This window comes from Anopheles moucheti, chromosome 2 (genome assembly GCF_943734755.1).
Source record: "Anopheles moucheti chromosome 2, idAnoMoucSN_F20_07, whole genome shotgun sequence".
NCBI lineage: Eukaryota > Metazoa > Arthropoda > Insecta > Diptera > Culicidae > Anopheles > Anopheles moucheti.
The window spans coordinates 91703411-91727793 of record NC_069140.1 but is presented as its reverse complement, the minus strand read 5'-3'; the positions used below and the strand labels follow the sequence as shown (position 1 = coordinate 91727793).

At 41.1% G+C, this 24383-nt stretch overlaps 1 protein-coding gene across 9 annotated transcripts in view; it reads left to right on the top strand.

The window, feature by feature from the left end:
• LOC128298551 (cysteine-rich motor neuron 1 protein) overlaps window positions 1-24383 on the top strand; it is a 177285-nt gene that overhangs the window by 22682 nt on the left and 130220 nt on the right. For 4 of the 9 annotated variants that reach the window (XM_053034315.1, XM_053034317.1, XM_053034318.1 and 1 more), the window contains exon 6: window positions 18318-19654. In XM_053034315.1, coding sequence (XP_052890275.1) covers window positions 18318-18335 — 18 coding nt within the window. In that variant the 3' untranslated portion in view covers window positions 18336-19654. Of the gene's footprint in view, window positions 1-12283; window positions 12566-12796; window positions 13070-18317; window positions 19655-24383 lie in introns of those variants that run through there. The other 5 variants (XM_053034311.1, XM_053034309.1, XM_053034310.1 and 2 more) reach the window with 4 other exon arrangements.

The following is a 24383-nucleotide window of genomic DNA, read 5'->3' as shown; positions in this document are numbered from 1 at the left end:
TTACCATTCGGTTGCAAAAGCAGTTCCTTTGCGTTGGACTAAATTAATACATCCTTTCAAGTGCAAGCAAGATAAATTGGTCCTAATATTCCTGCTGCTGCTCTCCAAACCAATGACGATGATGATGAAGATGGCGTAGCTAGTAAAGCCACTGTTGTTCAACTCGCAAAAATATTATGATCTACGATGAAATACACTGGCTGCTGGCGGTCGAGCAGCCAGCCAGCCAGGCACGCAAATTTGCTTCGCCACCCCGTACCCCCGAGGTGCAGTGCTGCAACATGGCCAAACGACGAAAAAACGAAGGAATTTCTAGTAAAACATTAATAATCTGAACGCCCCGTGTTTTTTTTTTGTGTGCTAGCTACTACTACTACTACCACTACTACTGCTGCTGGATAGTTTCCCAGTAGATACGCGGCAGTCCGTGACCGTCGAACGTTTGCATTGCATCTTTCTCTGTGGCGTACGGTACGAAAGCAACTTGTCTGTGCTTTTTCGGTATTTTTTTGGGGGCATTCAAAAAACGAGCTATTACTTCCATTTTGGAAGGAATGCAGAGCTGCTCGTACTGGCGAGGATTTCTCCGTGCTAGTAGCACAATAACTATGCATTTCCTGTTTTTTTTTTCTTCTATTCGGTCCGCTGTTCATTGCAAGCCTACGGTACCGAATACGTTCGCCTAGACTGTTCCTTTGGTAGCGGTGCTGCTTCACAGAAGGAGAAAAAGCAGGCTCTGGAAAAGCGTTTGCTAACTGCAGAGCCGTCCTGTCGCTTAGTCACACCATGCTATTGAGGCTGTTGACGGTTACCACGGAGCAGGATGATGAGGTCGAGGTGGTTTAATATTCGTTCCATTTTCGGCGAACTAACTCGTCCTGGACTCGAAGTTCCAAGTATTCGGGTACCTCTCTATTACGAGCAGCACCGGAAACAGCATCGTGAAACGTTCCGCTGCGACAACCCGGCAACAGTTTCGCAAACGTTCCTGCACTGCGTTCTTGAAGGCTAGAAGAAAATGGAGAGCTTACCATGAAAAAAAAGAAAAGAAGGGTAGCTTTTTTGATATGAATCTTGAGATGCGAACCATTTTCTTGGGAAATTTGGCAGTTTCTAGGGCACCGGATGCTTAAGCGTAACTTCTCATAGCTCGGGACAAATTCACGATTACTTTATGGTGCTTTCTATGCGACGTCAGTTGTATAGTTTCGCTTTCATAATGCTTCATTGGATGTTATTGCCCAGGTAGTCTTTTGCGAAGCGAAAAACTTGAAAAATAGTTTGAAAATTTAATATTATCAACCAAACAGTAAGGGCGCAACACACTCTCCACTCGCTATAGCGACCGATATTAAATTCTTCTTTCTGCATATCTCCACAATACCTAGAATGCTTAACTAGGCATCGTCATGCATTATTCTGCACACGGTGTGTCCGATCGATCCGAACCGAGAGGAGAAAATTGAAATAAGTTGACGGATTACGGGCGGCCAGCACGGTAAGCGAGTGGAAACTTTCTGCCAGCCACAAATCATTCCGCCTTTTGCTTGTCGAGCAACTTGCTTAAACAAACGCCTCCGGTACGTTTTTCTTTTTCGCCCAAGCATCCTCCCAAGCCCAGCTCGTATCACCCGGTACGAACATCGAAACCATCGATTAAGTGAGATCTGATCGATTATGGGGAAGATTTATGGTTTTGCCCAACGCTCTCCACGGGGGCACCCCGGCGACGCCGGCGGTCATAATCGTCGTTATCTTCGCTGTAATGTTAGCTTTCCCAGAAGTGGTTCCTTTCCGATATTCCGGCGAAGAGGTTCAAACCAAACCCGTCAGCCCTGAGTCGACATTTATCGGTGTGCCGTATCCCGTAGGGAGCGTTTTCTTTTTTACGTAGGATATACCCCGGAACGACGTCTCGGAACTAGCGAGGCGTGGGGATTTAATCTTAACCTTGAGCGGTGTGTACTGCTCGCAACTGCTCCGCCTGCTCGGATGGGAATAACGTGAGTCCAGGAAGGACTCATCACACATCTAACTGTAAGTTGTTTACCTTCACTTACGAGATTTGTCTTTGATGTGTGGGAGCTTTTGCAAACTTTAAAGAGAATTTAAAATTAGCTTGCGAGTAGATTCGCTTTATGGTTTAAGTAAATCACTCGGAACTGTAAACATTTGCGTGGAGGTACAAACTTGTTATGATGCTACGACATTAGGGCACAGACATTATAACTCCATGATATGAAGAACTCGGTTCATAAAGCTATGAACTCCCCGAACGGAGGAGTGCATTACAAAAAACCAAGCATGTCATGTGTTCCTTTTAAGAGCAACTCTAACTCCGCTCAAAATAATACGTTCAAGACACTTCGTTGCATCGTCTCGCCACACTCTAGCGGTTGTCGGGATTTTCTTGCGTCAGGATATCAGAGTCAGGATAGCATGGATGTCATTAACGCAGCAAGACTGTCAAGAAAATTGACTTGCATCACCCATACACCCACACACCAGCTTGCTGCTGTTGCCATCTTGTACGGGAGCAAGCAAAAAAAGCTAATCAACATCAAATGGTACCGAAGTGCCAGCACAGGCAAAGCGTACAGGGCACTTGTGGGGCACGGTGAAGAAAAATAACAACAAAAGTGAGAAAAAAAACACGATTACCAACGGAAGCCAAAGATACGTCTTGGAACGTAGATTAAGTTTTGTAATGAGTTGCCACTCGCAAAAAGGATGCGATGCATCCCAAACAGAGAAAGAAAATAGATTACAAAGTTGAGGTACTTAGTTTTTTTTTGCTGTTGCTATTCGTTTCTTTGATGTGCTTGCACTGAGTGGAAATTGGCTTTCTTTCAAAACCAGCTGAGATTGTCCTAGTGGCTCCCTCTTGTGGATGAGTATATTGGGTGCTGAGCGATATTGTTTTTCCTCCCTAGTGTGTGTGTGTGAATGTGAGTTCTTATGGTTTATTTTATTGTTATTAACCACTTATAAAGTTCTAACTTGGTCATTATTGGAACCGGTTGTCACACAGTATGAAGCTTATTGGTTTATTGGAAAATTAATGTCTTTAATTACAGATAAAAATCAGGTTCAGGATTGTAGCTAGCCATGTATAGAAAAAATATGTTATGATATGATGTTGCTTTAATATGGTATTGTTGCAAATTCGGATTTTATCAGTAGATTTTTAACAGCCTCGTTTGTAATCGACGTTCAAAATTTATTACTCGTCTTTTCTCGATTGCAACAGGAATAGGGCGCGATCCTCGGAATGCAGCCCTTTTTATCGCCTTGCTGGTGGCGCCCTCTCCCGTCATTTGTTTCAAGCTCCGATTCGCCAGATGAGCAGGTTGTGTCAAAAACTTTGACAGGTATCTTACCTGGAAGTCTATTAAAGTTCCGTCGCTTAATACAAACCAAACCTTCCTGCTGACGTCATGCACAGCGTTATAAGCATTGTTCAAAATAGCACTTGATGAGAATTTGATTTCGTTGTGTATCATACACCCTACGGATTTCGTCATTTTTTCCCTCTTCCGCTTGACGTTGCGCATGTAGACTGTTTAAAGCAAAACAAAAAAAGAAACATTTACCGCATCGCACCAAATTATTGATGAAGGTGCCGGAAATTATTAACGAAAGATGTTACTGCTTCGCTTTTCATAACTTTTTTTCCACGAAACCATCGATAGCTGCTGGTGGTGTATTTTGCTTTCCGGCTTTTTTTTTGTTTTGTTTTGCTGATGTTTTCATTAGAAATTGATCAGAGCTTGCCAACAACCTACGGCAGCTAAAACGGGGGCCACCACCAACCGTGCGGAGGTGAAGCAAGCAGATAGCATCGCCACTGATAGAAGAAACGCTGAAAGACTGAACTCTAGCGCGCGCTGTTCATGAACTGCGTATTTCTGCTTCTGTGTGGGAGATTGTTTGAGAAAATAAAGGTTTTTCTTCTACTTTGGTCGGCGTTTTTTTAAAGCCATACTTTAAAGAGGAAACTCTCACACAGCCTTTATCGACTTTTGGCTCCAGCGGTGCGTTAACGATTTTTTTTGTCCGCTTGCGTTCAATTTCCCCAACGCGTCTCTGATTGATGCTGATGGGATCTCCGGGCCCGGCGTGCCTTTCGCACGATAATAATCAATGTTTGATAACGGTAATGTTTATCGTGACATAACGACTACGAAAAATGAAACCAACCCACACCCGCGCTATCGCAACTGTGCGCTGGTTATGGTAATGCGTCGAAGCACATTAAATGCTTCGGCAGCGAGGCATTCAATGGCCTTTTGGCAGTGGTTGATGTTAATAATAATAATAATAATTAAAGTACCTTCAGCCCCGAAAAATACTCCCGTCCCAGCCGTGTCGCTGTTGCCACAATCATAACCCAAAGTAAAGTGATAATTAAGAGCCGCCACACGTGCATGATGGGATAACATGCTCTGCTTGTCTGCCGGTCGTAAGGGCCGGTATGTTCGTGGGATGCCTGTTTGCTTTAATGTGGGCCCATACCGATGCCGCGATGCCAATGGCGTAGTAGTATTGTGTATTGGTGTATCGATAAATACATCCACGGTATTGTGTAGTCGAGTGGGTGCACAAGTTTATCAGTAGCATCATGAATCAGTTAGTAAATTAGTCTGCAAAATGAACCACTTAAAAAGTGATCAATACAACCCGAACGACCCACCATTTGCAACCTATTGTGAAGGTGTATTTACCCTCGGTAATGTATCTCTATTCGTTTGAGCTGTTTACAAACGTAACGAAAATTGGGGCTCGTTCGAATGTAGCAACGGTGAGCTAGTGATGAGAAAAACAGCTCATTTAGTCATTTAAATGTGAGTAAGTGAGAGTGAGTTATGGTTGATGAGGTGAATGAGTTTTAAAACATTACAGTATCTTTACTCAGTATGAGTGAGATGATAAGAATACTTAAACTTATTACCAATAATCGTACTTATTTAATCTAACTTGGTGCTCTAAAGACCTACCAGTATTCCTTTGCTAGATATAATATTTTAAATATTTAAAAGCTTATTGTGGATATTAAAATAATTGAATAATACTGCATCGGCTATATCCCATTACAGCTGACAATAATCTCCCTTGTGACTGATTATTTCACATCAGAGTTTTACAACTCATGTTTTATTTAAATCACATGAAGCAAACCATGAGTTAAAATGGTTGAAAAGTTACGTAACATTTAAGAATTTTGAATTCTTTTTTTATGAAAGTGTACTACCTTCAACTTATATCACTTTTTGCTGGATCTCCGGCTATTGTGGCATTAAAGGGGATGTAGTACTCATTAACTCTTCAAGAATATCGTTCTGAAATGAATTAATTTATTTCCGACATTATCGAATTTAAGAGGACATTATCACAGCCAAACATATCATGGAAGATTATATTGAATATTACTGCAAAATATGTTTGAAGAAATCTTTTTGAATTAAAAATATTTAAGTTTAGTTTCAAGTTAACAAAACGTATTAAGAAATTTAAAAAACAAGAAAAAAAAGAAAATTAAATAAAGCACGAATGAGATAATGGTCGCCACAGAGAATTCAATCCGGCGTTTCAATAGCTACGAATGATATAATACGTAAAAGAGTTATACAAATTTTAAAGAGATTTAAGTTAACTTATTCCCTAATAACATTTAACTCACTGATTCATTCTTAATCAGTATGTACATCACGTTAATGCATATTGTAGTAATTCAAATGATGCCGAGCCTTTTTAGCAATCAATTCAATAGAAGTATAACAAGAAATTAAATTTTCATCAAACGCTGCTACCTCCTTCGGGCTACGGTTTCCAAATATTCAATTTATTCGATGAATTACATACCACCGGCCATGGAGGACCCGAATCGTTTGCTGAACAATCCCCCGTTTTCGTGACCGTACATACCCGGGGCCGGCAGCCCGAACCGGAGGGGTTAAAGCTTTAAAGCCGAGGGTTTTAAAATTCTCCCGACGACAATCATGAAGCTCCGGTCCGGTAATCGACCGTCCGAAACGCGTGGAGTGGAAATATTGGTGGACAGATTCGGCGTAATGTTGACCCACCTAACCACCGGGAGCGATTTTCGTAGCGCTAAGGCGCACTGTTTCACGCGTCGAAGTTCGACCAAAGACCGGCTTGGAGGGTCGCTTGAATAGACCTCCCCACCGTTTGGGGGATTGTTGTTGTTTGTCGATGAATTTCCCTTTTCCCAACATTATGCTTTCGATTGGTCTGTTTTTGATTTGATGCTGGGTAACAATGGGATGAAAAATACACAAAATAAAGGCAAAGTGCACCAAAAAAAAAAACGCTCAATCGTCCGTTGCCCCAAAAAATCAATAATTCAGAAACGGTTTATTTGCCAATGGTGGGTGCCGCTCGTTAGTTCATCTATAATTGATGCGCAAAAAAAAAGGTTACATCGAGGGAGTTTGACCCGTTTGCGGGTGCTAAGTTTGTTACGTACAGGGATTCTTCAAATCCTTCTCTTTTTCGGGCGATGTGAGGGGGTCAAATTTTAGTTCTGTCTGCACACACACGATACGATTCCTCCCGATGGGATAACGCATTAAAATCTCACGACGATCATTAGAAGGCGCTTCAGTTCAGGCTTAGCAATGGGTTTTGTTCTCAGCTTAAAAGAGCACGAGACACAAACCCGATTGCGGGGCTTTTGTTTGCACACCGGGCACCATCAATGCTTGATGGAGTTTCAAAGGCGAGTAAAATGAATTAATGGTGAAAAATTGTTTCGCCGAAATACACACACACACACACACACACACACACAACAAGATTTTCCGTACCGGTCACGTGAAAGGCTGAGACGTTCTTGCCCTTGGAAGAAACTGTAAGAAGACGGCTGTGCTTTTGTGTGTCGCACGCGGCAACGCGGCGCGATACCGACCGGTGACCGGTTCTGGAAAATCATTTTCGAACCATTTATCAACCCCCACAAACAAGGCTGTGAAGCATCTGTGTGAGCTTTTGCGACGAAAGTGAAAACCCAGGCAGCAGCAAAGACGGTGGCTGTTTGAAGGCAGGTGGACGCAGAAGGACGAAATTTTACGCTCCGTTTGAGCGTTCCACTTTAGCCCCGGCGGGCAACGATTCTGTCCGTGTTCTGTCCGTGATGAATGGTGCGATGAGCGATGAGTTTGCCGTAGGAATTCGGGCCACTCACACAGACCGGTAAGAAAAATGCCCTAATGGAGTGAAACTGCTTGGCCATATCCTTGGGATCATTTTATGGTTTCTGATACGAAGTGTCTGGTAGTGGACGCAGCTAAGAGTTCTGCCTTTTTTTTGTGTCACTTGAGGGTGGTGAGTGGATTTATTTCATGTCTCTCTGCTTTTTTTGCTTTGCTACGGTTTGCCAAACGAAAAACAGAACACCGTTCACAATTCCACGTCCAGTTCAGTACAAAAAGGTGGAGAACACGGCAAAAGCTTAGTGTGGAGCGAAACAAACTAAATTGAACCGGCATGTTCTAAAGGATTGTCTCATTAAGATGGCCTTCGTTTTGGCTGATGGAGAGGTCCGAGCAGTCCGAATGGCGGTGTAAGTACCACGACGGTGGTTAGTAGCTGCTGTGACAAGATGAAGGATGCGATCAGTAGCAAATAATGGGACGACGGGTTGGTCCGAAATGAAAGCCAATGAAATTGGGTTAAGAATGGAATGGCCTGTCAGCAGAAGTGTTATTAGCGTTAGTACGGTGGAAAAACCGTGCCATAAGTGTTTGTATTTATCTTGACAGATTTATAATATTTTATACGTTTTTCTGAAGAGGCCAGTAATACTCTCAGAAATTGTTGATTTTTTGGCATTTTTTTAGTTAAATAAAGTTTCATAAATATCTGGTTCAAAATATTTCACAAGATTATAATGACATATAATCATGTTATGACCGAAGAAGTAATCGATAAATAAAGTAGTAATAAATAACTTAAACGAAAAAAAGCTCAATGTTCAGCAACATTTCTAATATTAACTTGTCAATAACACAACATGAACCGGTTTGAAAATCGGTATACAAAATTTGTTTTAAAATTTTACAAGATAGGTTTTATATCATTTTCTAGTACTTATCTTAGAATCTCATTTGTTTTCATTAATTTCTCTTCATTTTGTGAGCAATACAGTGCGTAATTTCCGGTCGAGAATAATATTTTCAACTAGCAAGGTCCACCATTTTGTTATTGAAAATTAAAAAAAAAATGAAACCCCCTTTCAACATTCTAATTTAATGTTTGAATTAAGTTATCGTAACTGTATTACTTCTAAATTTGATATAAATTCAATTTTCATAAATCAATTTAGTCATAATTTAAAAATTTGGAAATCACCCCCTTCGACAAGCTAATTTAATTTTCTAATTAAATTATTTTAATTCACAAGCGGTGTTGAAAATACGGCATTGCCGTCATAATGGAATTTAAATAAAAAAAAAAAAAATATTTTAATTGTATTTATTATTTATTATTTGTTTATTTATTTATTTTTTAATTCCTAATTTTTATTTTTTCTTATTATTAATTTTTCTTATCTTAAAATTTTTCCTATATTTGGAATCCTAAAGTCTGTTATAAAACGCCATTTAGTACCACAAAGAATGATTTGTTGACAGCAATGATCCAAGTAAAGAAACATATTTTGTTCGCTATTCATTTACTCTTTAGCAGCGTATGTTTTACTTGTTCTACAAATCATCATGCTGATTAATGTTAACCATCGTGTTGATTAAAATGGTTTACCAACAGTGGCTGCATTTTTTCCGCTTCGTGACCAATTTTACAACGAAAAACGAACACAATAAAAACAAGTTGACAATAGCGCTCGTCATTGGCCCACTCGCGGTGTGTGGACTCGATTTTTGTTCCTTGCCTACTTGATGGGCCACGTTGCATGACCGATTACCACTTAATCAGCATATTGTCGATGCATCCTACCTGGCTGGCGGAAAACATTGAAATGTATTCATCGTTTTATCATCGTCATGCAATTTTGTGAAGAATGGTGCAGAGTTTTTGCTGCATAAAGTATTTTGCTCGCTTCCATCAATTTCTTTATTATAAATTCTGTGCTTGGGTGCTGAACTGGGTGGATAAATTTGCATACTTTTCTGTGGGAAAACAAAGGCAACTATCGCTTCTTTTGTAGGTTATACACGAAGTGCTAACAGAAGTGGTACATGGTATGAAAATGTGGTATTTTTTAAACCTACATTTTGTTGTGCGGGGCGAAAATAAATAATTTCCACAGTGCGAAAACTTCGTCTCATACCGAAATAAGGTAACTGTTATCAATTTATAAAGCATTTTATAAATTAATCAACTTCACAACTAACGCTTTTATTAAACAAAGGGTATTCTTTTCATCCTATATTTTTTACCGAACCGGGAAATTCCGGGAAAGAAGCAACAACACAACATAGAACAAGCGCTGACCTAGCGAAAAGTTAGCAAACCGTCGTTTTGCGGTTATGATGCAAAGGTTGCTTGGTTGAACCTTCTTATCGTTGCTTTTCCGTTGATGTTCTCCCATCATTCTTGCTGGCACTTTTCCTTTTCCAAGCAGAAGCCTGAAACTCGTCCCATTGGCTTTTAAGGACTCTCTCTCTCTAGTCTCACCCAACCATTCGCCTGGTGATTCGCCTTGGTGAGTGAAGTAAAAAACAATTTTGAAACCATCAAAAAAGTTTTCCACTTGCTCACTTTAGTGACGGTGACAGTCGTGACCTCTACTCCGCGGTTCTTTGATTTTGTGCGCAGGCAAACGCTTGGACCACGGGCAAGATGTTTGAGATGTTCGCTTAGACGAGCGCCTGAAGGAAAGCAAAAAAAAAAACGAAGAAGCAGTAATTCAAGATAGAAGTGACATTAAATTTAATTTTCCCAGTTGGTTCAAGGTTGTGTGCGCTTGATGAAATTAATAAAATTAATTGGTACCTAACTTTGTCCACTGATTGTCCGGCAAATGTAAAAGTGAATTCGGGGAACGAAACCATTTGGGAAATGGAATGTATGATTCATTTGATCATGCGATAAAAAATTGGGTTCCATTTTTTAATAACCACATTTTGCCGACAAGTATAAAATGTATTGCACTTTTAATTGCTAATTAATTAACATATGTAGATTTGTATGCAAGGAATTTCTATATTTTAAAATTAACTGTTAATCCTTTCGACTTTTGCTTGACTCTTTTGACGTTAAAGAGCAATATGCAGAGCTACGTGTAGAATTATACATCATCTTTTCTGAAGATTTTGCAAGTTTAAATCGATTTATGCGAAGCTTATTCTATTTAAATATTTGTAAATTAATTCTACGTGCTGAACAAATCCGTTGGAAAGACTTTGTATGAATAAATTGCAATTTATTAAGATTTCAGAATTTAGGAAAGATTCTTAATCATTTGTTAAATAAATCATCACTATCACTTTCTATCACTGATACCATAGTTCAAACTTGCATTGGATAACCCTGTAAATAACGTTGAAAAAACAAGCAGTAAACTATGAAACGAAATATAAAATGAAAGCATAAATTTTAATAAAACGCGACTGATTAAATAGGTGCAATAGATTTTGTTCAATTTAAGTGCCATTCTTCGTCGTTTTCTATGCTCCTCTGTTGTAAGCGAAAACCTTAGCCAAGTGCGATGAATTTTCAACCTCAAAATATGCACTTTCTATGCGAACGTTCTACGCTCGACATCGTACAACCTTAGCTCGATGCCATAATTTGCATCGGGAATTAGATTTTCCACCTTCGCGGGGAAAACTGGCAACATCGTGAGAACATTATGCGTTGTGGGGGGTTGTGGGTGCCGAAGGCGTGTTTGCAGAGCAGGAATGCATTTAAGACATGACTTAAGGCGCTGGATTATGGAAATGGAAGATCCTGTGCGAAACCAGGCCAATGGTTTTACGAAATGGCGGCAGTACGGCAGGTTAATTAAATTTTTCATCCAAAAACCGCACGTACCAACAATTTATGCATTACATCGTCTAGACAAATTGTGTAAAGAGATGCATTTGCAGTGAAGGATCTTCTGAACCGGGTAGGAATAGATTTTAAATCTTATAGAAACGCAAACATTATTTATTTAATTTATATTATGACGGCAATGCCGTATTTTCAAACGCAAACATTACAATATGTAAAATTGTATACAAAAAAACAATGCTTTATTAAGCACTAATTTGTTATAATTTTAATCGTAGTAGAAAGCACCCTTGTGCAACGCTTGTGCGCAACAAAACATCACGCTGCCGAAGGTGCGCAAGATGAAACATGTATATGCTGGTGAATGCGCTGCTTGAAAAGTATCTAGAATACGCCGCTGAAAATTTATACGTGATTCATACTTAAATAGTTAATAAAACATACGTTTATTGGATTGTTTTATTACGTTAGCGAAATGTTATTTTGAACCTAGAATGAATTGTTAAGAATGCAATCACGAGCTGTTCATGTTTAAACTGATTAAAAGCACTATTAAGTTTTTTTTCTTTTTATTTCAAAGCATGAGAATAAGCTATAAAACACTTAAACAAATGAGTATTCTTAACAAGAACTTAATCCTTTTTGAATGATTGCGAATGATTGCCTTTGTATGTCTAAACGCTGTTGATCGGGCCCTGCAACAGTAATAATCTGGCGATGTAGAACGCATAGCACGTTGAACAGATAATAGCATTATCTGATGCAGTTGAGTGTAGAGTGTGGCATACCACTTCAGTTAACGAGAGTAAGCAAACAAAATCCGTTCATCCAATTAAAAAGGCGCAGGCACACCACTTAGATCACCGTTAAAGTGCGTGTAATTTAATTCACTTGTGGTGTAGAGTAGGTAGAGTGCTTTAGGAAATACTTTGTATCATATTTGCTTGCTTGATTATTATATTAATAGTTTATTTATTTACAAAAATAATTTGCCTCTTTTACGAAATCTTCAATTAAACGTTGAAAAGACCCTTTTGTCCTTTTGTAAATATCTTACGTTTGGTTGAAGTGGTAATTTTCTAAGCAAACTTTCTGGTTCTGTTTTTCAAATTTTCGGTAAACTTAACTAAAGTAACGTCATAATATTTTTTCACCCAACCAAAAATAAATAACTGCTCCGAACGCATTAAAACTTCCCATAGTGCTCCCCACCACTGCGCAGCATATCACGCACGGTGGTATGCGTGTCAAACTTAACCCTCCCCTCTTACGAGTGCGTTACGCGAGCACCGTCGATCCAGTAGCGGGCACACTGCGAGCGGGTAAACACGTACCAGACCAGCGAGCCAAGCGCAGCAAAACGAGTTTTCAAAACTTTCAAATCTTTCGCGTGTAACGGACGTGCCGTCGCATGCTTCCGCTCCGTATACGAAATTCTTGATCGTGTGTGCCGGGTGTGTGCAAAGTTTTGATGTGTCTTGCTTCGGGAAGCGGGCGCTTGGATATCATCCGGGGGGCCAAGTTTTGTTGTTGAAGCTGCGGCCCGCTCTAGACGCCGTAAGTGGTCGAATCGTAAGTGCGAACAAAAGGCGTACGTTTGTGCCATTTGTTTTGTGTGTGTTTGCGTGTATGTGTGTGTGTGTGGAGAGCCTTTTTTCCGCCGGCGACGAGTGCGTGCGTATCGCGTACGCGTGAAAGTGTGCAAACGATAAGGCTCGAGACAATTAACAATTTTTTTTTGTGCCGTACATTTTGACACCAAAAAAACAAAAACCAAACGCCAAACACCGGTGCTCCACATTCTACCATTTCACCTGGGAACAAACGATTACAGCTTCGGCCTGCAGTGGTCGATTGTCGTTAGTGTTTTTTGACCGTACCGCGTGCCTTTTGACCGACCGAAATCCAATTAAACAGCTATTTATCTAGTCGAGTCATCGATTTCATCACCAGCGTGCGTGCGTTTTTTTTGTGTGTGTGTGTGTTGGGTTTATGATAAGGAAGTGAAGCTGAAGGCTAAACGCATACCAAGATTAGATAGGGCCACCATGCGGGTGTACCCGTTTGTTCATGTTTTTATTTAGTGCACAAAAAGGTGCGTGTGTTCCTGGTTGCGTCTTTTGTTTGTTGCTCCTCTCTCTCTCTTTCTTTCTCTTGCGCGTAGCATCTTTTGCGTGGTGTTTCAGTTGTTCCGTTGCAGTTCGATTCTTTATCGTGCGTTGGCCGCAGTTTTTTGTTGTTTGCTTTGCTTTCTATATGCTAGCTGTTAGCTGTGTTTGATCGATAAAAATCATTTCACCGTTAATTTGCACGCCGCAATGAAGCACGATCGTGCAACAAAGCCGAAAGGTGTGTTACGGTTCGCACCATTTTATCGTTCACGTACGCCAACACGCGATTTGACGGATGCTTTTTACGATGAGTTTGTCATTGGGTGAAGTCTTAAAATGTGTTTTTTTTTCACTGTCTGCCAGAATCCCAGTGCCATCTTTCATCGGTCACGACCTGTCGTCGCCACCACGCGCAATAGTAAAAGGAATGGATTGCAAACGCAGGATCAGCTACTTAAAGCGCACCCACCCAACCGACAAAACTGATCCCGTCAGTTGGGGATTTGTGGCGTGTATTGGTGAACAGAAAATGGTTTCTTTCTTTTTTGTTTGGGGGAGTATCTGGTAGCGTTACAAATTGATTTACGATCCGTGCGGTGTGTCACACCTTGCACAGCGTGAGCAACGGTGGACGAAATGTGGGGCGATCGATGAAAGTAGAAGACACACATAAAATGTAAAGCAAAACGGTACGAAACAAAAAAAACACAATTTCGGGGTTGCTGTGATTCATGTGTGGCTTTTCAGTTGCCCTTGGCCTTCTTGAAGATCGATCGCAGCGTTCGTACAGCGTTTCGGTAACCAAAAAAAAAAAAACAGTGTAAAAATGTACCGCATCTCGTGCTCGGTCGGTGCCGTAATCCCAGTGTTTGACAGAACAAACGATCGAATTAATAATTTGCTCGTGCGCGCTGACTGTCAAACACGCGTTGCGATCGCGTTCACGTCGCGCGCACGGGGTAGTGATAAGATTTATACGCGTGTGTTCTATTTTTATCGTCTTGCGAGACGGATGATCTGGCGACCTTTAGTCCTGTGCCCATTAGTCAAAAAAAATGGTGCCGAGACGAACAAATTGATTTTATGACGACGGGTGGATTAATCGAAGAACTATTTGCGTTTGTTTCGTTTCGTTTTTTTTTCGCTCTCTTTCTCCCTCTCTCTCCCTCTCTTTCGCGCGCTTGTTTTGATTTTTCCGGTTCATTAGCTCTGCTAACAGTGGATCACCATTTGCCAGCCGTCACTGGCCGTCATAAATTATACACTAATAAACTACATCGTTCACTAATTAGGCTGTCATTAAAATGGGTTTCTCGTTTTTTTTTTTCGATTTCCGATGCCGATTTGGCCACACTTGCGATCGGTATTTTGTTTTATTACTGTTTTCGCTGTGTTTTGCCTTTTGTTCGCCTTTCGCTCCCGCCATCGCCCTCCCCATTATCCTTTTGTTGCTCGTGTGATCCTCTAGCACGGTTGTTCTACTTCGACGAGACGGTGGCCACCGGCGGCACACCATAATTGAGCGCCGAGTCTCTCGCTCGGTAACGGCTTAATCACAGCATCCGGGAGGCGGTCCATCTCCAGACACCACTTTTCCGGCCATTCTCCGGCCATATTCGCTTTACCGGGGCGGCACAAATCTGCACCACTGCGGCGCATATAAACATGCATGGTGGAGGTTCCCCGGTTACGATTTCGCTCGTGGGTGCCATGCGTTTCGCGAATTCGCATTCGCTAAAGCTTAATGTTATAACATTCGCTAATTTAAAAGCCATAAATTTTAATTTTAATATCGCGCGGTCCAGCTCGGTCCGTGGGCATGAGTGGTGTGATTTTGCATGGCTCTGCTGACCGTTTCCGAGTGTCGCAGTGTGCGGAGAGTGGTTGGTTAGAAATTGGGTATATCGCTATTTCCTGAAGATGGCCGCTACTGCTACTTACTGGCAGCCGGAGCTGATTAAGGGAAAGGGTTGCGAGATTTATTTGCAATTTTCCATCTTTCTTCAAACCATTCTAGGTCGCGCGCTCCCCGGTCTCGTTATCATCCAATGGTCGTTTATTCGTGCACACGGACATTAAGACCAATGCTAAGATAAATAGTTTCACCTCCGTCTTGGCCTTTTTTCCCCCTTTTGCCACAACTGTCTCTAAGCCAAACACCACACTCGCCTAATGATCGAAGCGAGGCGGAATGGAGGACGGTGGGTCACAGAAAGACATTCTCTTCTAACCGGGACCACCACCCTTTTTCCATTTCGCGAGATATGCCATATGCCCGAGTTTAGACCGAAACGCGCCAGACAGCGCGTCTCGCGCAACAGTTTACGCAACTGCGCCTGTGGGTCGCGCGCGCACAGCACAAAAACGTGCTGGGTGAATAGCGAGTCAAACAAAAAAAAAAACGCACACACACAAAATAACGACAAGAAGGCGAAGGAAGAGCAGCAAAAAAATCCCCCCCCCTCCCCCCCCCCCCCCTTCATCCCCGCTGCAAAGAGGAACGGAACAGACTTCACAGTAAATGATGCTTTTCCGTTCTACGGGCAACCACCGGTTGCCACCTTACGTGTGTTGCGGTGCGTGCGTGCATGTGTTCCCCGCAACAACTAAAAAAACCCCACGACGCCGGATGTGCGTTAGGGAAATTAGCGGTGATTCGTATTCGCATGCTCTTTTTTTGTTGCTGGTGCTGTTGATGCGCCGCTTCGCTTTCTGTGTGCACCGTCATACGTGCTGTTTGATGATGATGATGATCATCATCATCGTTATAATATGTGTGATTAGGTGCGGGTTGATGGGTGATGTGCTAAGCATGCAAAAATGCTGAAATGAGACCGTACGGGTTTTGGCCACGGTGGCCTAGTTCTTCACACGGTGTGTGATGAGGCAGAAAAAAATGGTTGTTTTTTATTGCATGGTGTGTGCGTGAACGAGATTACTAATTAAGGGCTTTGAAGATTTGCGTATTGATGAAGAACTTTACAAGTGACTTTTTTCCCATCTGTTATTTTATTTTTTATATTCCATTAAGAAATTAGATATTGGGTCGATATTGATTAGCTCAGGGCGCTCTTGATTGAACAAAGCTTCAATGAAAATGAGCTGAATGAACTTCCAGTTTCTAAAGATTAGATTAGATACCTTACAATTTTCAACAAAGAAAGTCTAGCGATTTCAAAATTAACGTAGGGCCACAGAATATGTACGAGATAGAATTCTACTTAGCAGTCACACACTTTTAAATGATGTCAGTTTAATATATTATAAATGAAAACCCTTGAAGTTAGTTAATAGACAAAGTTTATTGTAAAAATAATTTGGATCTTGTAACAGTCGTTGACGATATCATTGCCTCAATTGCATTTAGTACAACTTTATATATGAAATAGTGATCAGGGGGTCTCGTTGCTATAAGCTACAGGGATTTAAAAACTGCGACTTGCTTAGTCTTTACTACTAACGCTGATACCTAACGCTGTAAATTTAAAGAAAGTTTAGCGTAATTTCTCGAAAGACATCAGTAAACTCCTCAGAGGATATTCCACATAATGGAGACTTCATGATAAAACTAATTATTTTCTTTTTTTAATGTAAATAATGTAACACATAACTTCAAATAAACATATTAAAACCAAAGTAGAGTATTTGTAGTAGAGTAGTAGTAGAGTATCCATTTATATAATTGCCATTCGCAGTGAATCAAGGCAGATACATCATTTTTGTTTTAATCAATCTTGTTGCAGACAGTTACATTTCACAACGGGAAAGCAATTACTGTTTGCACAATCACAATTGGATGAAGTAAATTATTTTATTTTTGTTCCCTTTTGCCCGTTTTTGCTTTGCCAAGCGTCGAATCTCCGGTGCGTTGTCAGCGAACCAAAAACAATAAAAGGCTCAATTCAGCATTTTTATGTGGAGCATTACTTTGCGATTTAGGAACCGTTTATCATGATTGAAATTAAATTGGTTACCCCCGATCTCTCCGCAGTTCCTCGGCCCTTCGTTTTCCGTAATGAGACCGATCCCCCTTTTTTCCCATCCGGATCGACACTCTGAAGCAAACTATACTCCACAAGCGACAGAGCGACAAACAAAAAGAAATTGTCACAAAATAGCCGTCTCATCCAAGTGCGACGCACTGCTGCAGTCACTTAGGGAAATTAAAACGTCACATTTCTTATCGGACACTTCCTTAATCGTTACCCGGGGTTTTTTTTTTTTTTGGAAGCTTTCCGAAGAAACCTCGTACCGTGCCGTGCGGGTGTTACATGTGACGGGCGTACCATGCATACGCAGAATTAGGGTAGGGTGGGCTGGAAATTGCACTTTCTTGCTGCACGCCCTCAACACCGGAGGGAGCTGATGGATCGTTTAGCCTTTTGCTCGCGTCCGGTTACTTAACGTCAGAATGATTAATTACATACACTCACTCGTTGTTTTTTCTCTTGTTCGCCAGTACGCAGGAAGTTCAAAATGAAAGTGCGATTTTTTGCTACGAAATATCGCATGGAATTTACCCTCCATCAGCTAGAAATAATTATTTTCATCAAATGAGCTGATTTAGCTGTCCTGCTGTGAAACACACGCTAAGGGAATGATTTTTTAACTTTTGACCCCCCCCCCCTCCCCCCCCCCCCCCCCCCCTTTTAAGGTTCCACTTCTAACGAAAGGATTCGAATGACGCAGTACAATGATACGATTTCCTTAATTAGGTGCCAAAATATTAGGTGTACAAGTAAGTTTCCAGGTTTTTCCTCCCAAAATTCGAGCTTTTAACGTGTAAAAATAAAAATATTTTTGTATTAAGGATTGTTTATCAGAAAGTAGAGATTTTATTAACTTTAGACATAATATGAATTCAATACAACAATTATTCGTCTATTGAACGTTAATTTGAATCCTGCCAAATAATGACTACTAGATTAAAATCGATCGTGTCATCTCGATTGAAACAACAAATGAGACTTTTTGTCTGAAGTCTGACTTTTTGATTGTAACTTTTCATCATTTTTCCCAAAAAAAAGCATTAGTTCGATAAAAATGTCCTAATACAATGCTGATATTGACAGATGGCCCACCTATACATATTAGAGCTGTCATTTCCGAAAATCTCCTATAGTACCATCGACGTCTACGTTCTTGTTTCATTTATTATGTTGTTAACTACTTTCGAAACATTATCCCCAACAGCAAATCTAACAATAATGCATTCTTTTCTTTTACTTGCAGGATTTTGATTTGTTCTAAAGCACCATTAGCAGCGTAGGTGAGGTATAAGAAGCATAACGTTTTAATTAAATTAAACACGCATCGACACGCGCGGTGCGTGTAAGCTGTCGCGTGTGTTCTGTGTGTGGGTGGTGTGTGGTGTGTGTGTCGATACACGTGACACACGTCAAGTTTTGTGCATATAATCCCACTAGCTGTATGTATGTGTGTGTGTATAAGTGTGTATCAGTGTTTTTAAGTGTAGCAGATATTAGAACGGATTGTTTGTTTGTTTGGTGGCAGTAGGCAATATAGGCAAACAAACAAACGAACACCTGCAAAACTGTGTATGCAGTGTATGCTGTATAGACGCTTAGAGGCTTCCCGCTCAGAGGCCCCACAAACCCGGAACTGTTCGAACGGAGCAGCTCGTACGGAAAGTCGCTTCTCCTAACTTTTCAAGAAAGTTGTGCGAAGAACGTGTAAAACAAGTGAGAGTGTGCGATTTGCTGTTTAATTCAGCACACTTTAGTCGTGGTGCAGTTCGCGAAACGAATTCGGCGCCAGTGTAACCTAGCTTTACAGACAAACAAAATATTGACCGAGCTATTGAAAGCAGAAAAAATCAAACATAATAAAGTTGCACTGTTGAAAGATAAACGAAAAAAAATCATCCGGAAGTTAGTTGAACACAGAAGAAAAGAAAAACAAAACAGCGCAGCTGCAGAACGCGAGCGGCAACATGACGAGCAAGTTGCAAAAAGAGTGTAAAACAAAGTAAAGCAAAACAAAAAAAGGAAGAAAGAAGTAAAAGTAGAAGAAATTTCCTTCACTAAAGCGTGCCTTGAGTGTTGCATAAAGAAGCATAGCAAAAGCAAGAAGCTAAGAAGAGAGAGAGAGAGGGTGCTACCAAAAAAAAAGAAGGAAAATAAAGTGTAACTAGAAAGTGAAAGGGCGTAAATGGAGAGAAGCGAGAAGCAAAGATAAAAGTTCAAGCATAAATTGAATTCCTTCGATTGTAAAGTGTTAGTTGGTGGGTGCGGTGTGCGTTTGTGTGGCGTAAAATAATAGCAAAAGAAAAAAAAGCGATTCGAGAAGTGTAAGCAAAAAAAAGGTGAAAATTGTGCAAACGAGCGACGAGTGAATAGTGTGTGTCCCTGTGCCGCTGTGAGTGTCTCTGTGTGTCCTCTGTGAGTCTCTGCACCAGTATCAGGCCATCCGCATCGTTCTACCGGAAATGGCACCGATTCGAAACCGCCCTTCAACTCAAGCCCTTCGACCGGTGCGGGCGATGGCGCTAGTGCTGGTGATTGCATCGCTCCTGGCAACCAGTTGCACAGCCGACGAAGCCGTTACAGGTGAGTTTGGATTGGGTACTAAAGTTGATGTAAAATTATTCACTTCTCTAGCTCGTGCGAACGTCTTCGATGTGGGAATCGCTGGACAGGATACGACCCCAGGCAAAAGTAGCAAGGAAGTGATTCAATTTTTAATCACTTGCTCTTCAGGACTTGTTTTTATTCAATTTCGTTACTTTTTCCTTTTGCATCCACGAAGATCAGCAGTGTGTGGATTGGTTTCTTGTTATGATTATCATTCAATTGAACTCTGCACTGATTGCTACCTCACTGATTGAGAGTGGAAAGAATAATATTCCATCGGAGTTGGAGTTGGAGTGTCCATTCTAGACGAGTGCCCCTGTAACTTCGCAGACACTAATAATTGGCTAGTTTACGATCACCCCCAAATTGTGTAGGCGCATGATCGAAATGTTCACGGCAAGCGACTCACTTTGATCACCTTGATTGAGTTCTAGCAATAATTCATCCGAGAGCCCACTGTCGCCTCATAATAAACGGAATGGAGCTTATGATTGCCGCTCTTGAAGGTGACGTACGGCACGACTTAAATCGGTTCTGTACGTTTCCAGCTCTTGTTTGTTTCTTCGTCCTCTCTTCTCCAACCAGTGTACGCATGCAATGTGGTGCGCCACTTCCACGAACTATTCGACAACATCATCCCGTGCACGTTGCGTGAAGGTGTCGTTTCGCTTTTTCGTGGTTGTTTCGTTCAAGGCCTAGGGCAATTTAGTTCTTCCCTTCGTCTGCCATTTGTCGGTGCAATCAATGTGTTTGATTAGATTAGCCGAGTTCATGCGTTCCACCGTGGTGGAGTTCCATCGAGATGAAGATAGGTACGTCAGTACCACAGTGTCCGCACGAACCGAGCAAGAATTGGCTCGGGGGTCTCTTGGGTCTCCGCTGGAAACACACGAACGGTTTTAACCCGAGGCCTCCTGGACCTTGAAAAAACGAAAAGGTGGTTTAATTTTCTTCACCTACTGCTTCATTCTGCTGGTTCGTGTTTCGGCCTGCACAACACGACGAGTAGTCTCCTTCCGAGTGCCGTCCAACTGGAAGATCGCTTTCAAGGCATACGGAACGCGGCAGGACACTTCTGCGTTTTTGCGAGGATGCCGATTCTTCGATAGGAGGTTGTCGGACCTGCATCAGGATGGTCGTAAGAAGTCAATAAACGATCTGCAGCGATGATGTAAGATCATGGTCATTGAATGAAGGTCATGTTGATCATGCGATTCAAAACTGTGCTGAAAGATAACCTCAAAGGAACGAGACATTTTTTATAAAAATTCTTGTTGATACTGAAGTTAAAAAAGTTATAGTTGTTAATCACGATATTTTTGTTTTGTTTTCATAAGTTCTGATCAGAATTAAGCCAACAGCATAATATAATGGTATTGCGAACATGAGGTTCTTTACTGAAAAATAATAAAATAAAATAATAAAAATAATACAAGTGCATCCGGCTTAAGGTTTTGCTTTAGATTACTGTTTTTTATTAACTTTCTACTATTTACTATAATATAAGTAATTTTGTCAAGCAACAAATTTCCTAGTTGTCCAATGTTTTGGGTTTATGCACCCATATCTCAGGATTGACACATAATTTATATTATTTGTGTAATTTAATAGTGTAACTGGACGCAGTAAATATGAATTTCAAGAAACATATAAAATGAACTAACAAATTCCACACTAATATCAGACGAAGAATTAAAGCTTTAGGAAACTTTGTTTTAATCATATTTTACATATTTTTTATTTCATCAATATTTTTTTTATAAAATTTTTCTTTGGTGATCGCTCTATTTTAAACTTCTTAGTGTACCTAAATAACTAAATGTACGATCTGGCCATTACTACGAGATTGAAAAGAAAAATGTACCAAATTGCCCTACTGCAGCTTGGTATGGTACCCCGAATACCCCGAATAACCTTCTTCACGCTCGATTTTATTACCGAGTAGCAGCTCACATTTCGCGTAGTTCCCGTGTGTTTCTTGCATCTTGATCGATTGATCCGACTCCGGCACGAATGGAACCCTTCGTCCCTTCCTCCTCCCATTTCCAACACCCCATCATCTGGTCGACAACGTGAAAGCTCCTCACCCGCGGTAGATCGATAAAGCTGCCGCCTTCCAACGACGGCGTGAACGTGTCGGTCGAGTACAAAGCGAACTGCTGCTGCTGCCTGCTGCTGCTGCTAGTGTAAAGCTCGTTTCGCGCTCATGCTTGATCGCTTGATTGGTGAATGGGAAAATTATCTCCCGCTTGTCGAGCAGGGGTTGTGTGGTCAGGGAGGGTAGAGATAGGAAGTAATATGTTGGCAGTTTCCAAACCCCGTGTAACTTCCAGTAAGGGGGCGCGTGCTCGTACACGATCGTACTCGGGGTGGGTTTCACGATCGCGATTGGCTTTTATGATCTTGGTTATGCAACTTAAAGTGTATCATGATGCTAGATGGCTGTAAGCGAGCGAAAGGGATTTTTTTTTTATACCGAAAGCAACAAGAAGGGATGAAAGAAGTGTAGTAAAGCGTGTGTTGCGGTGAAGAAGGAATGTTTTCTGTGGCCGTACGAACGAACGATCGTTACCAGCTTTGTGATTGGTATGAGTGCATTAAACGAAAATGCAAGTGCAATGCAGACTTGCATTCTTTAGCACAAGAACATTAAAATGTATTTTGTTAAAATAAAAATCAAGTTAATAATGTTTAAGAAGAATCATCTCACTGAAGAATGCTGTTGTACTGCATTCACAAACAAATTTTAGAGATATTTCTTCAATTCTTTTCCGAGAGTTTACTCAACGGAGCTTATCATTATCCCAAACCCTTTTCTCTTGCCAATCGGATTAATGTCAATAGCAAAAAAAAAACAACCTACGCAGAAACATTGAAACATAATCCAACAGATCCCGAAAAAAAAAACGTGAAGTGAAACGGTGCTGGTGTTCTGATGTTGATAAATTGGCCAGAAACTGGACATCGGTTGCCCAGCGGGAGCGCAAAGTTTCCACCCGGCAACTCGGGCGTAAACAGGGTGTCCCAGAGATAACGATCGAAGGTTTTGACCGATTGGGAGGAGTGCAATTTCACGAAACCGGTATAACGATGATCCACAACGAGTTCGGGGGTTTGGGGGAGGAATAAGATTTGGCTTTGGCCCTCCACTGCCCTCAAAAGGGTCCGGAGTTAGGGTGTCCAAAGCATGGTTTGACGTATGCGAATTCATCCAACTTTTGTCGCATGAGCATTTAAATGGGATTACGAGTGGAAGATTGGCGGAAGAGAGAGAGAGAGAGAAAGGGAGAGGGCGTAATCGGGGGGGTTAACGGGTTGTTGTTGTTTGTCAGGCATTGATAAGAAATCGATTTCCGTGCGAAATTTAACGATAAGCCAACAAATAATGGAACGCCATTTCTTCGTGGCGCCATCGTTGGCCGATTGAATAAAAAGTAAAAAAAATATAGACTGCGCCTACCATCCCCGACCACAATTTTGTCGATGAACTATGTGTTGTGTTATTTTGGTCGCATTGTGCGATACCATGTGTGTTTTTTTTTTGTAAACCTCAAAATGGACACAAACATTTTGCTTGGGTGTAATAAAATCTTTACCCGTCTTTAATCTAAGCTACCGATTGTCGGTATGTGGTTCGTTCGGAACTGAGAGTCCGGCAAAAGCGGCCCATATTTTATGATGGGAAATTTTCACAATTGTGCCAATAGAGAGGTAAGGAGGTGATAATTTATTTTTAGAAAACGTGACGCTTTCCAATTTGTCTAATGACGATAGGGCGTAAAATGAATCACGATCGAACTGACTATCAGGTAAAGTGCACTTATCGTTCTTATCGTAAGCGCACGATGGATAAGGTGGATAAGTAGACATAATTCAATCGGGATTATTTTATTCATTAATGATTTTTTTTTCATCGAAGCGATTCGAATCCAGGCGATGATGTAAGAGGTTGTTTTTTTTTCTTGCAAGGATTAAGTGTAAAACCCCATCCAGCGCGCCCAGTGTGCTCGAAAGTCAAATGAACCGTGCGTGTGGCAGCCGAGTTCCTAGCAATGGGTTCTTCCAACGTGTCAAAAGAGAATGAAAATCAATTAATTCATTTACGTCTCGTTAAATGTTACTTCGGTTTGTTTTTCGTAACCGTTCGGGAGATTTTTTTGTTTCCGTTCAGATTTTTCTTGTGAGATGAGCGCAAAGCGATTTAAAAAAAAAAACACTAGGCAAACATGCCTCGAAGCGTTTCGAGTTTCGAGTTTTTCTCACGGCAGCAACTCGACGGCTGTCAGTGTCGGTGAAAGCTATGTCTAGTGATTTGTTTTTTTTTTGCTTCTTCTATTGCGCCATCAATTGAATTGAAGTTTATTTTTTGGAAATCGATCCGTTTTGTGTCCCTTCTGCTTCCACCACCACTTGCCAGTCTCGTAAGCAAAGTGGCGACAATTCCGGTTTTTTTTCTGTTTGGTGAAGTATTTGCTCAAGGAGGCTACACTTGAGTGAACAACATTTTATTACCCATCCAATCAAGCGTAAGAGCGATCCTTCGTGCGTTTTGCCGCGCAACAATTCCCTTAAGGCAAGGGGCACTGGACTTTTTGTCCTTTTTTTCGGTACTGTCGGTACTCAACCGTGCGCCATTTTGCTGGATTCGTACCGTGCTCGGATGCTGTGATGCTTAATTAATTAAACAATTATTTTTAATTACGGT